Source organism: Microtus oregoni, unplaced genomic scaffold (assembly GCF_018167655.1).
Source record: "Microtus oregoni isolate MIOR12 unplaced genomic scaffold, Mior012 000028F_ref0000031, whole genome shotgun sequence".
Lineage (NCBI taxonomy): Eukaryota > Metazoa > Chordata > Mammalia > Rodentia > Cricetidae > Microtus > Microtus oregoni.
In genome coordinates, this window is record NW_024543087.1 from 8,479,041 (window position 1) to 8,500,014 (window position 20,974).

Here is a 20,974-nt window from a genome sequence, read left to right on the forward strand (position 1 = left end):
CTGTCTCTGCCTTCGTCCAGATCTTGGTGTCTCCTATGTTGTCTTTACCTTCTCTCCTCTCGTCTTCTTCCTCTCACCCAAAGCCACAGACCCTGGACTTGGCAAGTTTAATATGAGAAATGATTCTGTCACTCTCCCACCGACTAACAGGAAATGTGGGAAATCAACCTTCCCCTCTAGGAAGAACAATAGACTCTCCCCAATGGGCGTGTTGGAGATGGCAACCACGTGTGAATAATGTGCAAGGCAGAAAGACAATGCTCAGGAAGTGTCACAAAGAACAAATGCAAGTCCTCTGAGAACATGCAATGGGAGGAGGCTTGCTTTTCCTGAACACATGCATGCAGGCACACATGTGTGCATGTGAAGGTGAGAAGAAAACCTGGGTGGCGTCCCTCAGGACCTGTCTACCTCAGCTCTTCGAGATATGGTCTCTCATTGGTCTGGAGTCTCTGGATTAGCCTAGGCTGGCTATTCATCAAGGCCTGGGGTCCCATGTGTCTCCACTTCCCCAGACCTGGGATTACGAATCTGTGCCTCTCTCTCTACTAGATTTTTATAATGTGGGTGAACTCAGGTTTTCTAACTGAGCTACTTCCCCAGGCTTTTCCTTTTTTTTTTCCTGGTGACCCTGTTCAAGAGGATCCAGCCTCTTGTATTGCCATCAGTTAAGTCCTCTCCATGTTTGCTCCCTGATCTAGAAGTCTTAAATCACTTTTGCAGAGTGCTTCACCATCCTTGCCAAAGGCAGCCCTTGCTGAGACCTGGTACAAATGCCAGCTTTTTAATAAAGTCTTTTTCTGAGCCTCTGGTGGAAGCCACGAGGGTCTGGCTCAGCATTTCCCTGGCTTCTCTCTTTAGCATCCTACCATCCAGTGTAGAGATCGCTACATTGCTTTGTAGCTAAGGGATCTGACATGATTGACAGCTGCCTTGTTGTAGTTCCATGTGTTATCATTTCAGAAATCAGTGGGAGAAGCAGCGTCAGGGAGGAATACACTTTGCCTAGCGCAGATCATGGTAGAGAGGGATCTAGGGCTGGCATGTCTTGGGGCACAGAGTGCAGAGGTGAATACTCTCTGGGAGGAGCTTGATGGTCAGTCCAGTGTGGAATATGCTTTTCAGTCACTGTCCCCATGAGCTTTCTATGAGTTTATATGTCTTTTTTAAAAAAATGGATTTAGTTTTATTTTATGTATATGTTTGTGTGCCTGTTGGTCTGTGTAAACCGTGTGAGTGCACTGCCCATAGCGACCAGAAGAGGGCGCCAGATCCCCTAGACACTGGAGTTGCAGATGATTGTGAGCTGCTGCGTAGGTGTTGGGGAGGGAACTGAGTCTCCTGCCAGAACAGTAAGATTTCTTAGCCATTGAACCATCTCTCTAGCTTAAGATCAGCCATTTTCCCAACACATACATGATGTTCCTGCTAGAAAAGGATCCACACTGGGAGTCAGAACATGCAGTCTTAGCACTGTCAGGATTTTGCTAGTTCATTTTCTACCAAACACCACGGCCAAAAGTAACTTAAGGAAAACAAATTCATTTTGACTTACGATTCAGAAGGGTAGTATCCATAATGGCCAGGAAAGCATGACAACAGGCAGAAATGGTAGCAGTGCTAGGAGCAGGGAGCTGAGGGATCGCATCTCTATCCCATAGGGGAACCGGAGAGAGCAGGAACTGGGGTGAGGCTATTAACTCTGAACACATTGTATCTACAAAGTCACAATTCTAAAGAGTTCATAATCTCTCCAGGCAGCGCCACAAATGGGAGACCAAGTGTCCAAATGCATAAGTGAGCCTAGGGGTGAGGTGGGGCATATCATTCGAACCACAGAGACAGCTGTCTAGAGGGGATTTTTTTTTTAAATTCCATGTTGCAAAACCTAAGCAAAATAGCACCTTAATGTGGCAGATTTACTTCCTTTTCAGAACTATCCCCACTTCTTCACTTCCATGGCAGAAACACTTCTCATTGCACCACTGGCACTGGCTTTCACTGTACAGTGAGTAGTTCTGGCACTGCCGTGATAGGGCATGGTCTCTACAGGCTAGTTCTGGCTCCCACAGGGGAGGAGAGGGCATGGTCTCTACAGGCTAGTACTGGCTCCCACAGGGGAGGGGAGGGCATGGTCTCTACAGGCTAGTTCTGGCTCCCACAGGGGAGGGGGGGGCATGGTCTCTACAGGCTAGTTCTGGCTCCCACAGGGGAGGGGTGCACCCTCTACAACCTTTCAGTGTTGGGCCGAGCTCTCCAACTTGCTTTGGTTAACTATTAGTAGCTACTTAACATGATCTCACCCCTCTGCCATGTCCATCAGAACCCCCTTCTCATGCCCATAGGTTCAAGGAAGAGGGTAGGAAGTTCACACAGAGCCATGTAAGGAAAGTCTGACACAAGCAAGCAGCCAACATCTTGCCTTTCCAGGCAGAGAAGAGCGATGCATGCGAGCTGCTTTGTGATTGACAGTGTCACAGTGTTACCATGACAATCCATTTTCTTTCTAGAAAACAAGAAAGGAAATTCTCTTTTCTGGGGGGAAAAAAAAGAAGGTTTGCTGTACTAGATACAGAAAGCACAACTTGTATCAAAAGTTAGACACTGCCTCAGCTCCTCTCCCTCACACTTGGCTTCCTCTTTGAGAAGTCAAAGTCTTCCCCCACCACACCCCCACTTACAGTTGAACTCATCATGTAGTTGAGAATGCTCTTGGAACTCCTGATCCTCCTGAAAAGTGTGCACCTCCACCCAGCAGGATACGTTCCTTTCATTTCCATAGTAACAGACATTACTAAAGCGATAGCTCTTTCCCAGTGTTTCCTCCAGCACTCCAGCCTATCGACAGGCGCTCCTCTTCCTCCAGCCTTGTCCCCTTTAGTTGCCACTTGACTTGAATCTTTCTGCGTGGAGCACTCCCACTTCAGTCTCTCTCAGGCTCTAAATGTTTCCTTCAGAAAAGGACTGCACCCATGCTGAGCTCTTCCTAGAATCCCTTACATGGATGCAAGGCCCGAACCGCCTCCCTCAATGATGCCTCTAGATCTGTTCTACAATCTCTTTCTTCTACTGACCATGCACCGGACCAACCATACACATGCAATCTCAGTGGTCAGTACTTATCCCTCACCAAGTCACACGCACACTTAATAACTACCAAGCTTTTTATAGCTGCAACGATTGTAGTTTTGACATTAATCACCCTGGGAATTATTCAAGTTACTGGAGGTTTCATATCAAAGAAATACTAACTGGAATAATTTTGAGATGCAAAAAGAAATCTTGATAACTAAACTCTGCACTGAATACACTGCTTTCAGAATTCTACCATACTCATTATGTTAAAAAAATGATAAGCGGGGGCCTATGGACAGATGCTAGCACATCTAATAGAAAGCAGGACAGTAATCTGATGATGCAGCGAAGACATGGGGAAGCTTCAGTCACTCCTCCTTCGGTTAGCAAGATTAGAGGTTGATTTCCCATGCTGCCCTACTCAAAAATCAATGGCTAGTAAAAATGTGCACATTATCAGTTCAAACTGGCCAAACAAGGATTAAACATTACCATGTGGAACACAGCCCATAAAAATATTTTGCAACTAGATTTCTCCTTCCAAATTACCAAGGATACAACATCATTTTTCTTGTAGGCATTGCAGGATGAGCCTCTGAACTCACTCGGTATGTAAATCAAGTATCGTATGGGTGCTTTCTTTACCTATTTCAAAGGGCCCAGCCAAATCCCTTCTTAAGTTGTAGAGCTGATATAGCTCAGGCCAATAGCTCAGTGGGTAGTCACACAGCATGAAGATCCATAACTCAGGTAAAAGGAGGCATGGGTTGGCACACACTTCTAGCCCTAATCCTTGGGAAGCAGAGAAGGGTGAATCCCTGGGGTTCAGAGAGAAAATCTATCTCAGAAAACAAGAGGGATAGCATCTTGAGGACTAACGCACCGACATGTGAACCTCCACAAGCACATACGCATCAGCATACAGGCACACACATGCACACACACACAGGCACACACATGCACACATACTTTTCCATTGCTTGCACTGTAGAGTATGGGTTACTCTGTGTGTGTTTTATGTGATTATTTCACAGCATTGTGTGTTTTGCACTAGTTGAGTCTCTGTGTGTGCACATGTGTACAAATGAAACATGAATAAACATCCTTCCCTGATTCTGTACCAGATCCTTGTTCCTTACTCCATGAGTTTCAAACCTAGACCAAACTTTATCCCAGCGAAAGCATCCAGATTAAGCAGGTTGTAGAGATCACAAAAGAGGCTACAAGGAGCTTCACAGAGCTATCTGTGTGGAGGAGTGGATCAAGCAATGACTGCATTGTAGCTAAGAGATTACACAGGACATTGTTCCATACTCACACACAGCCCTGTGCAGCATTGGGGATTACCACTCACGATGCTGAAACTATGGTTACTATCTTGCAAAGCAATGCAGAAATGATGCAATTCATAAACATGCCACATACCCCATACCACACAACATGCAGATCACATATGTGTGGGTATATGTGACCCTATTTTCCACATATGTAAGACATGGGGAAAACAAGATTGTAGGAGGGGTGCGGGTCTAAGAAAAGGAGGCTCCTGGCACTGAGACCTAAGGAAACTACTCAGATTCTGTATACAGATCTGGGGCCTCCCGAGGAACCTCACAGCCAAAGACATGAAAAGTGTGGAATCTGGAGGAAGCAAAGGCCCTGAATGTCTCAACTTTCCTCCTTTGTGGCCTGCACTCTACAGAAAAGGCATGGCAGGTCTATAGAAAAGTAGCTGGGGTTCCATCTCTAAAGACCTGCTGATTGTGTAGGGAGAGGCACCAGTAGACACCAAGTGACCCGGTTGACATGGACTGTGGCAGTAATCGAGGCAGGTGAAGGAGGTGTCTGCCAGCTACTTTCCTTATGGTTGTTACCAAACAGCTGAGAGAGCAACTTAAAGAAGGAAGGATTTATCCGGGGTCACAGTTTGAGGGTGCTGCCCATCTTTGGCTGGGGAAGCACGGTGGCAGGAAGAGAGGGTGATCATATGCCTTTGATACAGTGAGAACTGCGTGCTGCTACTTGGCTCATTTCCCCCTTCCACAGTTCAGGCCCCAGTCGCAAGGGGGTGGGGGCTGACAGCATTTAGGATGTACCTTCCCTCTTTAGCTAAAGACCCACACAGACAGACATGCCCACAGGTGTGTCTCCTAGGTGATTCCGGACCCAGGCAACTTAAGACAAACTATCATCAGGAGGAGAACACACTCTGAATACAGATTTTTTTTCCCTATATGGTCCTTCAACATGTATTCAAAGTTTTCATATGATTTTTCTGAAACTTTTTATATGGTATAAAAAATCAGATGAAACATACCGGAACTCTACAGTGTAACAGGCTAATACCTCCTCCCCACAAAACAGACACTAGACATTTAATAACACTTTGCAAGCCTATAATCACATTTTATTCAGTGTGTTTTCTATCTCCTAATAAAAAGGTATCTGTATGTCTATGGGTATATGTGAATATATATTCAAATTCTGCATAATAGATTTATATATAATATGTACAAATGGGGTAAGGGTCCAACTGCATGATTAGGGTAAGGGAAAAGTGTTTGTTTTGTTTTGTTTTTTTAGTTACAGTATGTAGCCCCAGCGGTCCTGAGACTTGCTATGTTGACAAGTTTGAGTCTGGCCTGGCCTCAAACTCACAGAGATCAGCTGCTTCTGCCTCCCAAGTCCTGGGATTAAAGGTGTATATCACCATGCTTGGATAATGTGCATTTACTATTATTATTTGTGTGTGTGTATTGCAGTGCACATGTACATATGTAGGGGTGTGTATTCATGTGTCTATGCATGCATGTGGAGCCCAGATAAATACCTTGGTTGTCCTTCCTCAAGCTCTGTCCACCTTGACTTTTACTTTTAAAGTGTTTTTGTGCAGGCATGTTCATATGTGTAGAGAAGCCTATGTCTGCGCACAAGTACGTGGTCAGAGGCTGGTGGCGGACATCATCCTTGATCACCCTGTACCATATTTATGGAGACAGAGTCTCTCAGACCCAGAGCTCGCCAATTCGGCTGGTTTAGTTAGCCAGACGCTCCGAGGAGCCTGTGCTTTTGCCTCTTGAGTGTGGGATTATAGGCAAGCTGCCACATCTGCCTGACTTGTAATAGCTGGAAAGAAGGCCAGCTCTGTTTACATGGCAAGTATTCTCTCCACTGAGACATATCTCCAACTCTATCTTGTTTGCCAGATGCTGTCTCTCACTGGCCTGAAGGTCGCTGGGTAGGGTATGCTGTCTGGTTACTGAGCCCCAGAGATCTGCCTCTCTCTACCTCCTCTATCTCCCCACAGCATATGCTGTCATGTCTGACTTCTTTACCCGGCTTCTGGGGATCAAACTGAAGTCCCCATGCCTGCATGCCAAATACTTTACCGCCGGAACCATCTTCCAAGGCCTTTCTTTATATTCTCATTTGGTTTGTTTTTCATACAGGAGTCTCATTCTAGGTGGGCCTGGACCATCGCACTTATTCAAAGCTGGTATCATAGCCCTCCATATCCAGAGTACTAGGATTCCAGGGATGTATTGTTATGGCCAGTTAAATTTCCTTATGTTCTTTTTTATAAGATATTACTTTTTATTTGTATTATGTGTTTATGTGAGTGGATTTGAGTTTGTGCATATGAGTGCAGTTACCTACAGAGGCCAGAAGAGGGAGCTGAAACTGAAATTATAGGCAGTTACTCCACCTAACTTGCGGGGGTGTGGGGGTGGGGGAACTGGCCTCTGGTCCTCAAGAGCATCAGACTTTGTTACTGCTGAGTCATCTCTCCAACTGCTGCTTTTGTCATATTTTTCATGACACCAGACAGATAAAGAAATGCTTGGTAACTGACCAAACCATGAAGGATCACAGCCAGAAGGGCAGGGGTACTGGGATAATTCATTCATCTCTAGATACAGTAGTTAAATGCTACCAAAAATCTTAACAGAGCATCCTTTAAAAAAAGACAAGAAAACCTTTTAAAGTTCCAAAATTCATATGCAAAAGTTAAAACACCCTTCACGGGGCTGGAGAGGTGGCTCAGTGGCTAATAGTATGTGTTGATCTATCAGAGAAGCCGGGTTTGGTCCCCAGCAGCCACAGTGATTCACAAACCTCCATATCTCCAGTTATAGGAGATCCAATGCCTTCTTCTGACCTCACAAGGCACACACAGTGCACATAGATACTTGTGGGTAAAATACACATAAAATAAAAAGGATAAACCTAATTTTAAAATATTAAAACATCATATGTTAATAAGTCACTTTACAAAAGAATAGCAACAAAAAGGTAGTTTTTGGCTGACTACAGATTACATTATAAAGCAACTTCCTTCAAACCCATGATTCCTGGCCCCAAGGCCAGAAACACAAATTTCTAGAATGGATTATGGTATCCAGAAATAGAATCGAGAATTTTTAAAAATATAACACACAAATAACACCAACTTTGCTAATGATGTTAGTGGAAAGAATTAGTTAATAAATTGAATTGGAATGTCTGTGCATTAATGTGGGGAAATGATTAAACTGAATGAATATTTCACTCTGTACGCAATACTACCCTCCACATGGGTAAAGGACTTAAACACAGACTATTGACTGATGGAAAAGTCAGCGGGAGATGGATTAGAATATTTATCAGGTTCATGAGACAACAGTAACTCCAGCTTTGAAGTCTTGGAATAAATCATGAGGAAAAAGACTGACAGATTTGAATATATAAAAAATTCAAAACTTCTATACAGAGGGGGAAAAAATCCAACAAGACTAAAATGAAAAGGCATTGTGCTGAGGTCAATATTTGCATGCCAGGTGACAAACAGCATTCTCAAAGGCAGGCTATGTACACCCTCATTCAAATTTATCAGGGAAACATCTGATTTCAAAATACAAATATGCAAAATATGAGAAAGCTAAATACATAGAGAGGCACAACCCATCAAGAGGGAGAAGCAAGAAAATCATTTGGCTGCCAAGAATTAATACAATACACAGTAAGGCAGACCCAAGACAACACCAGTTTCCCTTCCTAAGCCCATCCCCCACTGTCCATCAGTGATACCCAGTATGGCCACAGCTGTGTGGAAGACTGTGGACTCTCTTCTGACTTTCAGAATTGCAAATGGGTCCAAAGTCATTAAAGATTAATCGCATAAAGGCTCTAGATAAGCTTAGTGGTTAAGAGCAGATACTGCTCTTGCAGAGAACCTGAGTTGGCTTCCCGGTATCTATGTCTGGCAGCTCACAATTCCCCGGACTTTAGCTCCAGAGGATTCAATTCCCTCTACTACCTATTCTTTAAAAATACAAAATCATCTTAGACTAGTTCACAGTTTACAGGCTCATCCAGGCTCAAATGCCACACAAATTCCACAGTCGGCAACAACATTTGGGACAGTTTGCAATGTGGAAAAAGTAAAAATCAAAAGTGGGTGTGAGTATTGCAGGATTGAAGGCTGGGGTGCAGCTTAACGGTAGAGGACTTGCTCTGCATGCTCAAGGCCCCGGGTTTGAAGCACAGCATTGCATAAGCTGGATATAGTGGCACCACCTATAACTCTGGCACCTGGAAGGTCGAGAGGCAGGAGGATCAGAGGTCCACTGTCATCCTTGCCTATATACCAAGGTTGAAGCCACCCAAGACACATGAGACCCAAAGTTGAATGACAAAAGTGGTGGCTCATGACTTTAATCCCAGCACTTAAAAGGCAGAGGCAGGTGGATCTCTAGGTTTGGGGCTACCATGGACTACACAGAGATTTCCACATGACCCAATCTGCACAGTGAGACTCTGATCCAAGGAAAGAAAGGAAAGAAGGGGATGCCAATATGAAGATATCCATCAATTGTTGTTTATAGTGACAAAATCCTTGAGCCACTCACACACCCACACTCATGACACTTATGGGGAACTGTCAGCTGTATCTGTGGGTTTATAGATTATAGCAGACTGTTACGCAGTGCTCATGACTTCATTCTAGAGTTTCCTCTGATAGGATTGAGAGATATAGATAGATGATAGGCAGGCAGACAGACAAACAAAGTTATGGATTGGTGGTGAAGAAACTTGAGGGGGACACATCAGGAATAGGAAATCATGTCACCACCTCCACTTTGTCCAAGCCTGTCATTTCTCCTAGTTTTGCTAAACAATATATGCGGGGGGAGCATATGGGAAAGAGAAGAAGAGAGAGGAGGTAGGAGGAAAGCTCAGGACATGGCAGCAGAGAGTGGAGACTGGAGAGGAGGTGCTGGGGAGGGTGCAGCCCTAAAGGCAAATGTGGAAGAGTTGGCTGACTGCGGAGGCAGGGGCATGGCTTTCTCTAAGTACAGGAGATCACAGAAGCACAAATGCACACATGAGGGGAAGTGATGGAGCAGACTGATCCTTTGAGAATTCCATCCATTGCCTGCCTAGGCAGTTTTGGTGACTGTTACTCTACAAGTCTGTGTTCTTTCCACAGGGCTTGTCAGTTCTGAGTGGCCATTTCCAGCCAGGAATAAAGCAATGATCAGAGCCACCAGCAGGGGGCAGCTTTGGTACTGGCAAAGGAGCTTCAAAGATAATTGGGGAAACTTTTTGTCCTTTAGCCCAGGGCCCATTCTTTATTCTGCAACAATAAATTTCTCATCGTGTCCAGTGCAATTTCCTTAATGGCTGTGTTGTGGGTATGAATTTTGTCCTGTAAACTCAAGTGCTCAAGAAATGTCACCAGACGCTATTTCCTCTAAATAAAAATCAAATCCAAGGCAGGCCACCGTCCTGAAAGGCCAGGCAGAAAGTCCATCCTCGGTAATGACTATGGTTCCCACGGCCCCGTCTAGTCCATCTTAGAGCTTACAATGACTTCTCCCTCTGGAGAGCTTGCCCCCTGCAGCCTCACCTCCTCTGGGCCTGCCTCCCCACTCTGTTCAAGCTCCACAAGTTCACCTTGGACTTGGAAATACCCCAGAAGAGAGAGGGTCTTTGGGGCACGCAAGCCTTAGGAGCAGTGAGGAGCCCCGAGGCCCCTTGTCATTCAGGGGATGGGAAAATGAAGAAATAGGTGACAAGATGCATCCAGACATCCTAACTGCACTGTCAGTACAAACATGGGTTTACAGCCCTGACACAGCCCACTTCTACCACTGATTTGTGGGTCTAATGTCCGACAGGGAGGGGTTTTCCTTCTATATGGATTTTACAGTCATCCCTAGGGGTGGATGATGGGCTGGGAATGACCACCACATGAGCCCCCCTGAAAGAAACAGAAAACAGAGAATTGCAAAAACAGGGAATAGAAAAAAAAGTAAAAGTGAATTGAGGATTCCAGGATTTAAGAACTGGGGAATGAACTCATCTGGCATTTGCTTAGCATGCAAAAGATCCTTGGTTTGACTTGCAGTGTTACATAAAATAAAGTGAATGCACACTTACACACGACACACATACACTATATTCACACCACATTGTACACATAACACATACTCCCCCCCCCCCATACAGACACATTGGAAGCACAGTTCAGCTGGCAAACTCTTGGCCAGGTAAGCATGAAATCCTGAATTTGAGCCCCCCTACAGCCCAAGTAAAGATATTGGCTGTGGTGGTGCATGGTTACAACCCATCCTGGCCCTAGGGAGATGGAGTTAGACAGGTGGATTCCTGGGACTTGTTGGGCAACCAACTAGTCTATTGGTAAGGCCCAGGTTAGTGAAGAGCCCCTGTTTTAACAAGGGAGAGAGCTACTGAGAGAGACACCAACAGTTGATCTCTTGTCTCTACTTACACACATGCACACATGTGTGTGGCCACTTCCACTGTAAACACACACAAAGATACACTCAAATAAAATAAAATGAAAAGTAAATAAAGTCAATGTCTACATTAGATGCTCCTTAAATGTAAAACATAAAGCAAGTTTAACCTTGATATCTCCTAAAACTGGAAAATTTCAAGATTATATCAGCAGCTATATGCCACATGATTGTCAAAGGGACCTTGTTTTTTTAATTACTAAAACTAAATAAAAACCTGGGGCTGGAGAGATATTTCAGCTGTTAAGAGCACTGGTTGTTCTTGCGGAAAACCCAGGTTTGGTTTGCAGCACCCACATATTGACTCACAACTGTCTGTAACTCCAGTTCCAGGGAATCCAATGCCCTCCTCCTCCTGTGAATGCAATGTAACCAGCTGGTCCTCCTCCTGTGGATACAATGTGAGCAGCCACCCCTGGTTCTGTGGATACAATGTAACCAGCTGCCCCCCTGGTCCTGTGGATACAATGTAACCAGCTACCCCCTGGTCCTGTGGATACAATGTGACCAGCTGCCCCCTTGTCCTGTAGATACAATGTGACCAGCTACCCCCTGGTCCTGTGGATACAATGTGACCAGCTGCCCCCTGGTCTTGTGGATACAATGTGACAGGTATTTTGTTTTATAGCAAGGGGAGAATTAACCAGTACAATTTTGGCCTCTTTCTCTGCATACACACACACACACACACACACACACACACACACACACACACAGATCACTATATATGAATACAATTTTTCAAAATTGGTATGCTTTAGTGGTTGATTTTTAAATTGTTTCTTCCCAATTAGTGATATATATTAATTGTCAGAACATTAAATTTGCCTAAAGATTATGTACTAAAACATAACTAGTTCCTTAGAGTTGGCTATTTAGTTACTTCGTATAATATTGTTATTTTGAATAGCTGTGAACCTCTGAGTATATTTTCATTCCTCACAATTCTGCTACTTTTTATAAGGAAACAGTTTTAAGGTTAAAACTGATCAAAGAAAATGTACGCAAAATTAAGGGTTTGTGTGTTTTATGTCACTCTAGTTATGTGGGAAGTCCTTCTGTATATGTGCTGCTTTATTGGTTAATGAATAAAGCTGTTTTGGCCAATGGCTTAGCAGAGTAAAGCCATGTGGGAAATTCAAACAGAAATATATAGAGTAGGCAGAGTCAAGAAGATGCCAGGTAGCTGCCAAAGGAGACAGATGCCAGATCCTTACCAGTAAGCTACAGCCTCATGCCAATATGTAGATTAATAGAAATGGGTTAGTTAATATGTAAGAGTTAGCTAATAAGAAGCCTGAACTAATAGGCCAAGCAGTGTTGCAATTAATATACTTTCTTTGTGATTTTTTTGGGAGTCTGGGCAGCTGGGAAACAAAAGAGCAATCTCTGCTTACATTCCAGTAAGATAGCAAATTTATGTACCTACAAGAAGTTTAGAGAATGAACTGGGACATGGCTTAGTCATTAACATGCTTGCCTTGCAAGCATGAGGACCTGAGACTAATATATCAGAACCCACATAAAAATTCAGGTGTGAGGACAGGTGCCTAGAACCCTAACACGGGGGAGGCTAGGTAGGATAACTCATGGACTCGCAGGCTAGGCTGCCTCTCCTAACTGGGTTCAATGAGGAGTCCTCTGTCAAAAACAGGTGGAGAGCGATGGAGGAAGACATCAGATATAGACCTCTGGCATGCACGTGCACACATGTATATATGCACGTACCCCCACACACATGTACACATGCACATGCCCCCGCACACACAGTAAAAAAAATTCTAGAGGACTCAGCTGACTCTCAGTCTCAGGCAGCAACACTCAAAATTGCACGTGGAGAACACATATGTGTGCAGATATCTGTAAGCATATGTGCAGAAGGCAGAAGTCAACCCCAGGTGTCAATTCCCACCTTTTTGTCTTTTATTTTCTCTTTTAAAGGTCATTGGCAGGCCTTCTCACACTCCTGGAGTTCACTAAACCTGCTGGCCTGCAAGCCCCAGGGATCCCTCTGTCTCTACTGCTGTCTCTAACCCATTCAGTGATGTCATGGGCATGCCACCACCCTTCGCATTTTTCTAATATGAATTTTAGGAAACCAGTTCAGGTGTTTATGCCAGCACACAATCAGTTTTCTGACTGAGCTGTCTCCTTAGCCCCTCTATAACCATTAAAAAATTTGTATTACATTCATTCATTCATTCATTCGCTGGTGTGTCTGTGTGTGTGTGTGTGTGTTTGCCATGGTATAGGTAAATAGGTGAAGTGGTCACAGGACAACTTGCAGGGATCAGTTCTATTTTTCTACCATGTGGGTTCCAGGGATAGAACTCACGTCATCAATTTTGACCACAGTCGCCTTTGCCCACTGAGCCATCTGACCAGTCCCCATATCCATTTTTAATAGATGCCATTTTTGACTTCACGTAAATCAAGAGAAGTATTTTCTTCTAAACAAACTTGTGTGCTGTTTCTTGAGAATGTTATCACTACTACTCTGCCATCCTTATTGTTTTCAAGACAGACATTACCTGCCAGTAGGGTTCTCCCTTTGTGCAGACAACACTCACTGTGTTTCTCAGAGCACAGACAGGAATTTTACCAGGTCCAGGCATTTTCATAAGCTGCCGTGCACAAGTATTGGTGAGATATAATGAAACATATATCTAATTATGAACCTCTTTGCTCTTTTCAGCACATATAAGACCTCATTTAGCCCTACAGAATTACAGGCATTGGAAATACAAAGGGAACGTTGTTAACAGTCTCTGTTGTGAACAGTAGTCGCCGGGTCTGATGCAGAGAAGAGCTGCTGCTGCAGAGACGGGGGAGTAGCTCGCAGTACTACAGTAGGCCAGCGCTAATGCAGCAGGACTAGAGACGCACATGTGCTGGGAGGAACAAAAGAGAAAGGCGACGCCAGGAGGCAAAGAGGCACAATCTAGGCAGGAAAGTAATGAGGACCTGAGATACTGTCGTGCCTGAAGGAGACACATCTGCAGAAGACACCTGAGAACAACAGTCACACTAGCCTGTTGACTGAACACAGTGACAAAGAGGCACAATCTAGGCAGGAAGGTAATGAGGACCTGAGATACAGTCGTGCCTGAAGGAGACACATCTGCAGAAGACACCTGAGAACAACAGTCACACTAGCCTGTTGACTGAACACAGTGACACAGAATGGATGTCACAGTCCTGCGTTCTCAGAAACAGCCTCTCTGCTGTCTCTCTGTTTCTGTCTCTCTGTCTCTGTCTCTGTCTCTCTCTCTCTCTCTCTCTCTCTCTCACACACACACACACACACACACACATACCCTGTGCCATGCCAGTTTCATTTCTAAACAGGCCCTCTCCTCCAGCTGCAGAACGAGCCCCATCACCCCGTAGCTCTGTGACTTGGCAGCTCACCCAGCTAGTGTGACCAGAGGAGCAAAAACAAAAACAAAAACCTTCTTTTCTTTTTTGCCTTATTTATTTGTTTGTGGTTCTCCATCCACTATAAATGAGGAAATGAATTTGGAGTGTGCTTTAAGTGAGCTCCGGATATAAATCATGCACGTACGCTCTCACACTGCGGTAAGCACAAAATCAGAGAGATCAACAGCAGATACATCTGCCTCACCTCTCCCTTTCCAAATCAGTCCGCAAACACCCATGTAGAGAGAGAATAACTAAGAACCCGAGGCCCCACAACAACTGCCTGCAGTACGTGCTTCTCCAGCTAGAAACAATCACGACAAAAGGCATGACATGCAACCAGACAAAGAGACTGGTGCTCTCAAAGGCAAAGAAGCATTTGTTCTTTTGTAAAAGATTCGCTTCTATTTCTCTCTCTCTCTCTCTCTCTCTCTCTCTCTCTCTCTCTCTCTCTCTCTCTGTGTGTGTGTGTGTGTGTGTGTGTGTGTGTGTGTGTTTCTGTCAGTGTATGCCAGGTGTATGTGAATGCTGGCAGAGGCCAGACGAGGACATAAGAATTCCTGGATCTGGAGTTACAGCAACTGTGTGTTGTGTGATATAGGTGAATGATATAGGTGAACTCGGGTGCTATGGAAGAACAGAAAGTGCCCTTAACCTCTGAGCCATCTGTCCAGCTCCAGCAACAAAGAAAAGGAGTGATGGTTACTAACTCTTGCAGAACAAATGTTGGCCATTGCTGGGGATGAAAGACAATGTCTTAATGTGTGTTTGGTTTCCCGTGAAGGTGAGAAGAGCAGAATATATGAATTCTCTGATTTTAACTTACATATCTGTGAAGTTTGCAAAGAGAAATATGACCCATAGGATTGTGTGATTGAACACTCGGCCCCATGACATTGAACTTTTAGGAGGCAGAGTCTTGCTGGAGGAAGCCTATTAGGGGTGAGCTTTGAGAGTCTGCACCTTCACTCCACTTCTAGATTCTTCTCTCAGCCTCCTGTGCATGGACGGAGATGTGATCTCCATCTCTGCTTCCTGCTCTGGCCCCTGCTGCCTCGCCTCTTCACCTTGATGGACTTTTGTCTGTAAGTGGCAATTGGTCATGGTATTTTTCATAGCAGCAACCAGTAATAAGCACAAGATCCATTACTGATTTTGGATTTTCACAGAGTAGAAGCAAAGGAGATGTATGACAAAACCAACCCTACCTTCCAGGAAGTCCTCTAGCTATCTTCATCTCTGTCTGTGCTGTGGCACCAAATCAAAGAAACACCAATGTCACATTCTGAATGATCTCTTCACAACCAAAAAATGATCTTCAGGCCTGGAACCATCTTCCTCAACTTGAAGCAGTTTCTCCTCGGACTCTGCCCAATAACCTCAGTCTCCATCCATCAACGGGAAAATTCCCCTCTAAACCTCACTCCAATTCCCACCCTGTACCATCCTACTCCCCTTGCAGCTTACCCACCATCTGTAATATATTTTCATGTGCTTTCTTATTTACATTCTGTGAGAAAATATCACTCGGACCTCAAGGCCCGGACAAGCTGTGGCACGAGGGGATGGCAAAGCCAGGACACGGAAGTAGCCCTGATTTCTCTCCATCAGCGTTCCTGAATCGCTCTTTTTCTTGCTGTGACTAAACCGAGGACAAGCAGTCACTTAAGAAAGGAGGGTTTCTGTTGGCTTGCAGTTTGAGGGACAGTCTACTGTGGCGAGGAAGTCATGGCAGCACGCTCTGGAGGCAGCTGCTCACACTGTACCCACAGGCAGCAGCTGAAGAGAGATGAATGCTGGGGTCCAGTTCACCTTTCCCTTTTCATTCAGCCTGGACCCCTTGCCTAGGAACGGTTTATATTTAGAACTGGTCTTCCCTCCTTGGGTCGATCTTTCTGGAAATGCCCTTACAGACACCCAAAGGTGTACCTCACCAATGCCTTAGGTATTCTTTAATCCAATCAAGTTAAAAAATTAAAATTAATCATCACTCTTCTTGAGCTCAGGTTTGACAGGAGATAGTCTACGTATCTACTGCTTAACTAGTATACCACAGTACACGAGGCATAAATGTGCACTAAATAAAAAGAAATGACCCAAGCTGAGAGGACATAGCATTGGGTAAGGCCACAGAGCGCCATAGCTCATAGGCAATGAAAGGTTTTCTCCCTCTTAATTTGCTTACAAAAAAAATTCCAAGCTCTGCTCGCCATTTTCACATCCTTCGCTGCCCCTTCTCTTGACTCTCGTGATCTTCACATTCTGAACGTCCTCAGGATCTATTTCTCTCCAGCTATTCCCCCCCTAGCATCCCTCTAGTCTACAAAACTCCACTCCAGCCTCCCACAGGGAAGCAGAGGTTTGTCCCCTCTGCTTCTGCTGCAAGCTGAGCTTATCTTCATCACTCCCGTCTGTCTCTTTCCTTGCTGTATCCCTGAACATGAACTTGTCAAGGGCATATATCAAGTTCTTTTGATATTTGTCTCCCTAGTGCTTAATACATCTATCCCTCAGTAAATGTTTACTGCTGCCTGTTTGGCAAGTCCTTTTCCTTCCTTTCAAAGGGCAAGTTGAAGGGCTAGCAACTGTCAGAAGCTGTTTAAATAATTACTGTTTCCTCCGGTGAGGGGAGGAAAGGGATTGCGAGATAAAGCTTTAGGAACTTGGGATGGCATCTTCTCTGCTTGCCTTGGGAGGAAGGATACAGGGGATTGCCTAGTCTTAAGGGTACCATGAATTCTCACATGTATGTCATATGGCTGAAACCCCCAAGCTAATTTTCAATGTGTAGTTGTGAGTAGGGACAAGCAACGTTGACTACTGGTCCTTGGAAAGCAGAATAAGAAGCAGGATTTTGTTTGGCAGAGCCAGAGGCTCCTTCTCTACATTTTCAGCTCTCTACAGCTACGCGTGAAGCCTCTACTTGCTCTCAATGCCCAGGTTGTGACTCAGGGCTTTGACCCAACAAGAAAAAGTTAGGCACCTGCTTTACCGCTGAGCTGTACCCCGAACTTCTGCTTTATCACTGAGATGTACCCCAAACTCCATAAAGACACTTTCAAGCATGTTTTATTCAGTTGAAAACCCAGGCCCCAGAATCCTTAATTTTTTTTTCCTTCTGAAAGTCCCTTGGCTGTGTGGTACAGGCTTCTCTGGTCAGGAGAATAGGATGTCGCTTACTGCCTAGCAACTCAGTGTAGGGGAAGAACGAGATGTGAGGTAAATGAAGAACACATCAGTATCAGCAACATTGTCTCCAGATGGTCAGCATGGTTCACAGAGGTTAAGAATCCTTGAAACTGTAGTTAACTTGTTCCCTCTACATGAGAGACTAAGGCCCACGGCATTCTCCCACACATCAGCACTTGCTTTGTGGCTCTGACATGACCTGCTTTTGTAGATTTTTCTAAATAGTCATGAAAAGAAATATTCTACAAGGGAAATCCAGTCCATCACAAAGACAGAGGACAAAAGGGTCCCCTCATCCCATGAATATACCAGCAATCTCATAAACATTCACTAAAGGTATACCACCAATCTCATAAACATTCACTAAAGATATACCACCAATTTCATAAACATTCACTAAAGATATACCACCAATTTCATAAACATTCATTAAAAATGTCATTAGAATATACAACATAGAATCTACTGGACTCTCCCTGCCTCCTGCCTAGTTTGGGTTAGCTCTGTCTAATTTCTCTTTGGAGTTTTGCTTAGTGAAATAACCTTTTGGCTTCTGCTCAGATTCTCTCTCTCTCTCTCTCCCTCCCTCCCTCCCTTCCTCTCTCCCCCTCCCCCCCATTTTTTTCCTTCAAGAACACAAGAACTTCCCAAAGTAAGAATATCTGATTTAGGTTTCATGTGTGCTTTCAAGTGCGGCGATTGGTAGAATGCTGAGAAGGAAATACACCTCCAGAAGCGAGAGCATCAGCCATTACGCACACCCATGCCTGTGAACCCTGCCACCAGCTCACATTTTCAGAAGCTCTAATTTTCCTATGAAGGCAGAGCTTCTAAGAAAGTCTACAGTTATCCTGCACATGGCCCAGATGTTTCTGCATGTGTGTGTATGGATCTGGCAAGTCCATGTGCTAGATGTAAACACAGTTTACAACTGTTGGCATGCCATCCGTTGGCAGATGAGAGAAACACCTGTAACTGAGGCGCTTATCTGGGTCTTCAAGAGGCAGGCACCACGGAGTTATCCACAGACCAGTAGGCAGGTGCATTGAAGCCTTCTCCTCAAAAGAAAACACAACCCACTCATTACTCACCAAGCTAAGCTTCTTCCAGAACTCTGGTCCTTCTTCCATCTCTCTGAGACTCGGTGGAATGTACCAAAAGCAAATATTGGTGTATTCAGGCTGAGGATTAAAAAAAAAATCATAGTACTAAGAATGCTGTTTTGTTACTTTAAGGTTAATCTTAGACAATAATTAAACAAAGACTTTTAAACTCCACACTAGGCTATTAAGAGTCACCAAATGTGTATAACTCAAAGCACAGCCAAACTCTTGCAGAGTAGATCTGCATGACTTCTGACAATTATTTTACTGGAGTTTGGATCTCTTTCCTCTACATTAAGGGTGGACTCAAAACCCAGTGCATGCATGTGTGTGCATGCGTGTGTGTGCATGCATGTGTGTGCATGCGTGTGTGTGCATGCATGTGTGTGCATGCGTGTGTGTGCATGCATGTGTGTGCATGCGTGTGTGTGCATGCATGTGTGTGCATGCATGTGCATGTGCACACCCACACAGTAACATAGCTATTGTCACAGGATAAGTCTCTGTCATCATTTGATCACAATGTAAGACAAACCAGGCCAAAGACCAGAAAAAGACATGTATTTGACCAGTACTGGATATGTTATGGGGTGGATTCTCAAGTAAGATACAGTTCCTTTTACTCAGAAGCCACTGCAAAGGAAATCCACCTTCATCGGCGGACACTGGGCACTATCAGTGACTGAGATATGTTTGATACTTTTTCACTACAAATGTAGTTTGTAGCCAGTAACCAGTGCTGGCAGTTCTTACTACTTCCTGGCTTGTCAGCCCTCCTGCTATGAAATCTGGTATTTCAGGAAGAATAAACAGTCAGTATCTCATATCTTAAGGTCAAGATGGATACCACATGGAGTTCTGCTGTCAGTGGGTTTGAAGCCATCACTAGGAACCTAGGAATGTTTTCTGTTCACCATGATGACGTCTTGACCCACTCACTCTTGCATCTTTGAAATGTCTAACTGTCTCATTGGATGTGGCAAAGAGATAGAGTTACAAATTTTTAAACTAGAGAGTAGGCTTTAGAAAGGAAGGGCTGTGCAATTCAACTTAATTTCCATACCCCTTTATCACAAGAAAATGTTTTATATGTTTTATAATACAAATCTACAGAATTTACATTCAGGCCTCTGATTTAAAATAGATTTAGTTCCTCCAGATAGACTGTGCTGAGCTTCAAAATTCTTTGATCATTTAAAAAGAATAAAGTTTTTTTCAAACACTAATTAGGAAGTAGAAGAAAATCAGTTTGTCGTTTGCTTCTACTAACCAATCTATAAATCGAAGACTGTCATCAGGACCACTGGCATCAGTTATAAAAGGGCTAGCCTTCATCTCCAAGCCCACCCATTCTTGGTACCCTACAATAGTGGTGGTGGGCCCTGTAAATACTGTAAGCGTTGCCAGATCTATTATATGTTGTCATGCCTGGATGCTGGAGGGAAGCCCAAGGAAGAGGTAGTTCATCCCAGGATGCTATGTATACGTCATGTTTCCCACGAAGGTTCGGGATTGACTGCAATAGCCCTGGAAGTCCAGAAGCAAGTAGTTCCTGCTTTGGGACATCTCGGCAAAATGGCTGCTCTACTTCCTGGCACACTACCCAGGCATCTTTGGAGGGTAGGAGCTGTCACCAGCCTGGCACTCTGCCCCAGGGACTTGACTGGTGTCTTCTGGGAGTAGTACTCTGCAACTTTCCTCGGCTATGGCTCCTGCAGGAAGATGGCATCCCCCAGAAAGCATAAAATGGATGACCAGTGAGCCTTGGCAAGACAACACTTCAGTGAACTCTGCCCCAGTCACACTCTTTCCAAGGGAATATGCTTCTCAGTCCTGTGCGGTTGTGGCCTCTTTTCTGTGTTCCATCTCAGTTCTGGAAGAGGTGGTGGCTTTCTATAGGTCAGCTATGCCTGAACTGAACACTTTCTATAGGTCAGCTTTGCCTGAACTGAACACTTTAGGGAACTATTGCATCTTTATAAGATCTCCTCTCACGGCTCAGGCCATTGTAAACCAGTGTATGTATGTATGTATGTATGTTTGTATGTATGTATGTATGTATGTCCCATGTGTGTATAAATATAGATGTATGTGTGTATGTATATGTGTGTATGAACTGCTATATCTATGTATCATTTCTACTTTCTGATTGTCTATCCTTCATCTATATATCTACCTTCCCCATCTGCTTATACATTTATCTACATATATCCCTCTCATTTCAAGTTACTGGGCCACTTTGTTTTTCTGTTTTTGAAAACAGACCCTACTGCATCATCAATTTTTATTCATTGACATTTGTATGAAAAGACTACAAAACATATCACAACAGCTTATCTGTGTGGCATACCACCTATGTCTCAAGCAGGCCCTAGGCCAGGCTAT

General features: G+C 44.3%; 1 protein-coding gene across 1 annotated transcript in view; it reads right to left on the reverse strand.

The window, feature by feature from the left end:
- Gadl1 (glutamate decarboxylase like 1) overlaps positions 1–20,974 on the reverse strand; it is a 183,460-nt gene that overhangs the window by 27,852 nt on the left and 134,634 nt on the right. The window contains exon 14 of the mRNA XM_041677511.1: positions 18,578–18,667. Within this exon, the coding sequence (XP_041533445.1) occupies positions 18,578–18,667 (90 nt within the window). The remainder of the gene's footprint in view (positions 1–18,577; positions 18,668–20,974) is intronic.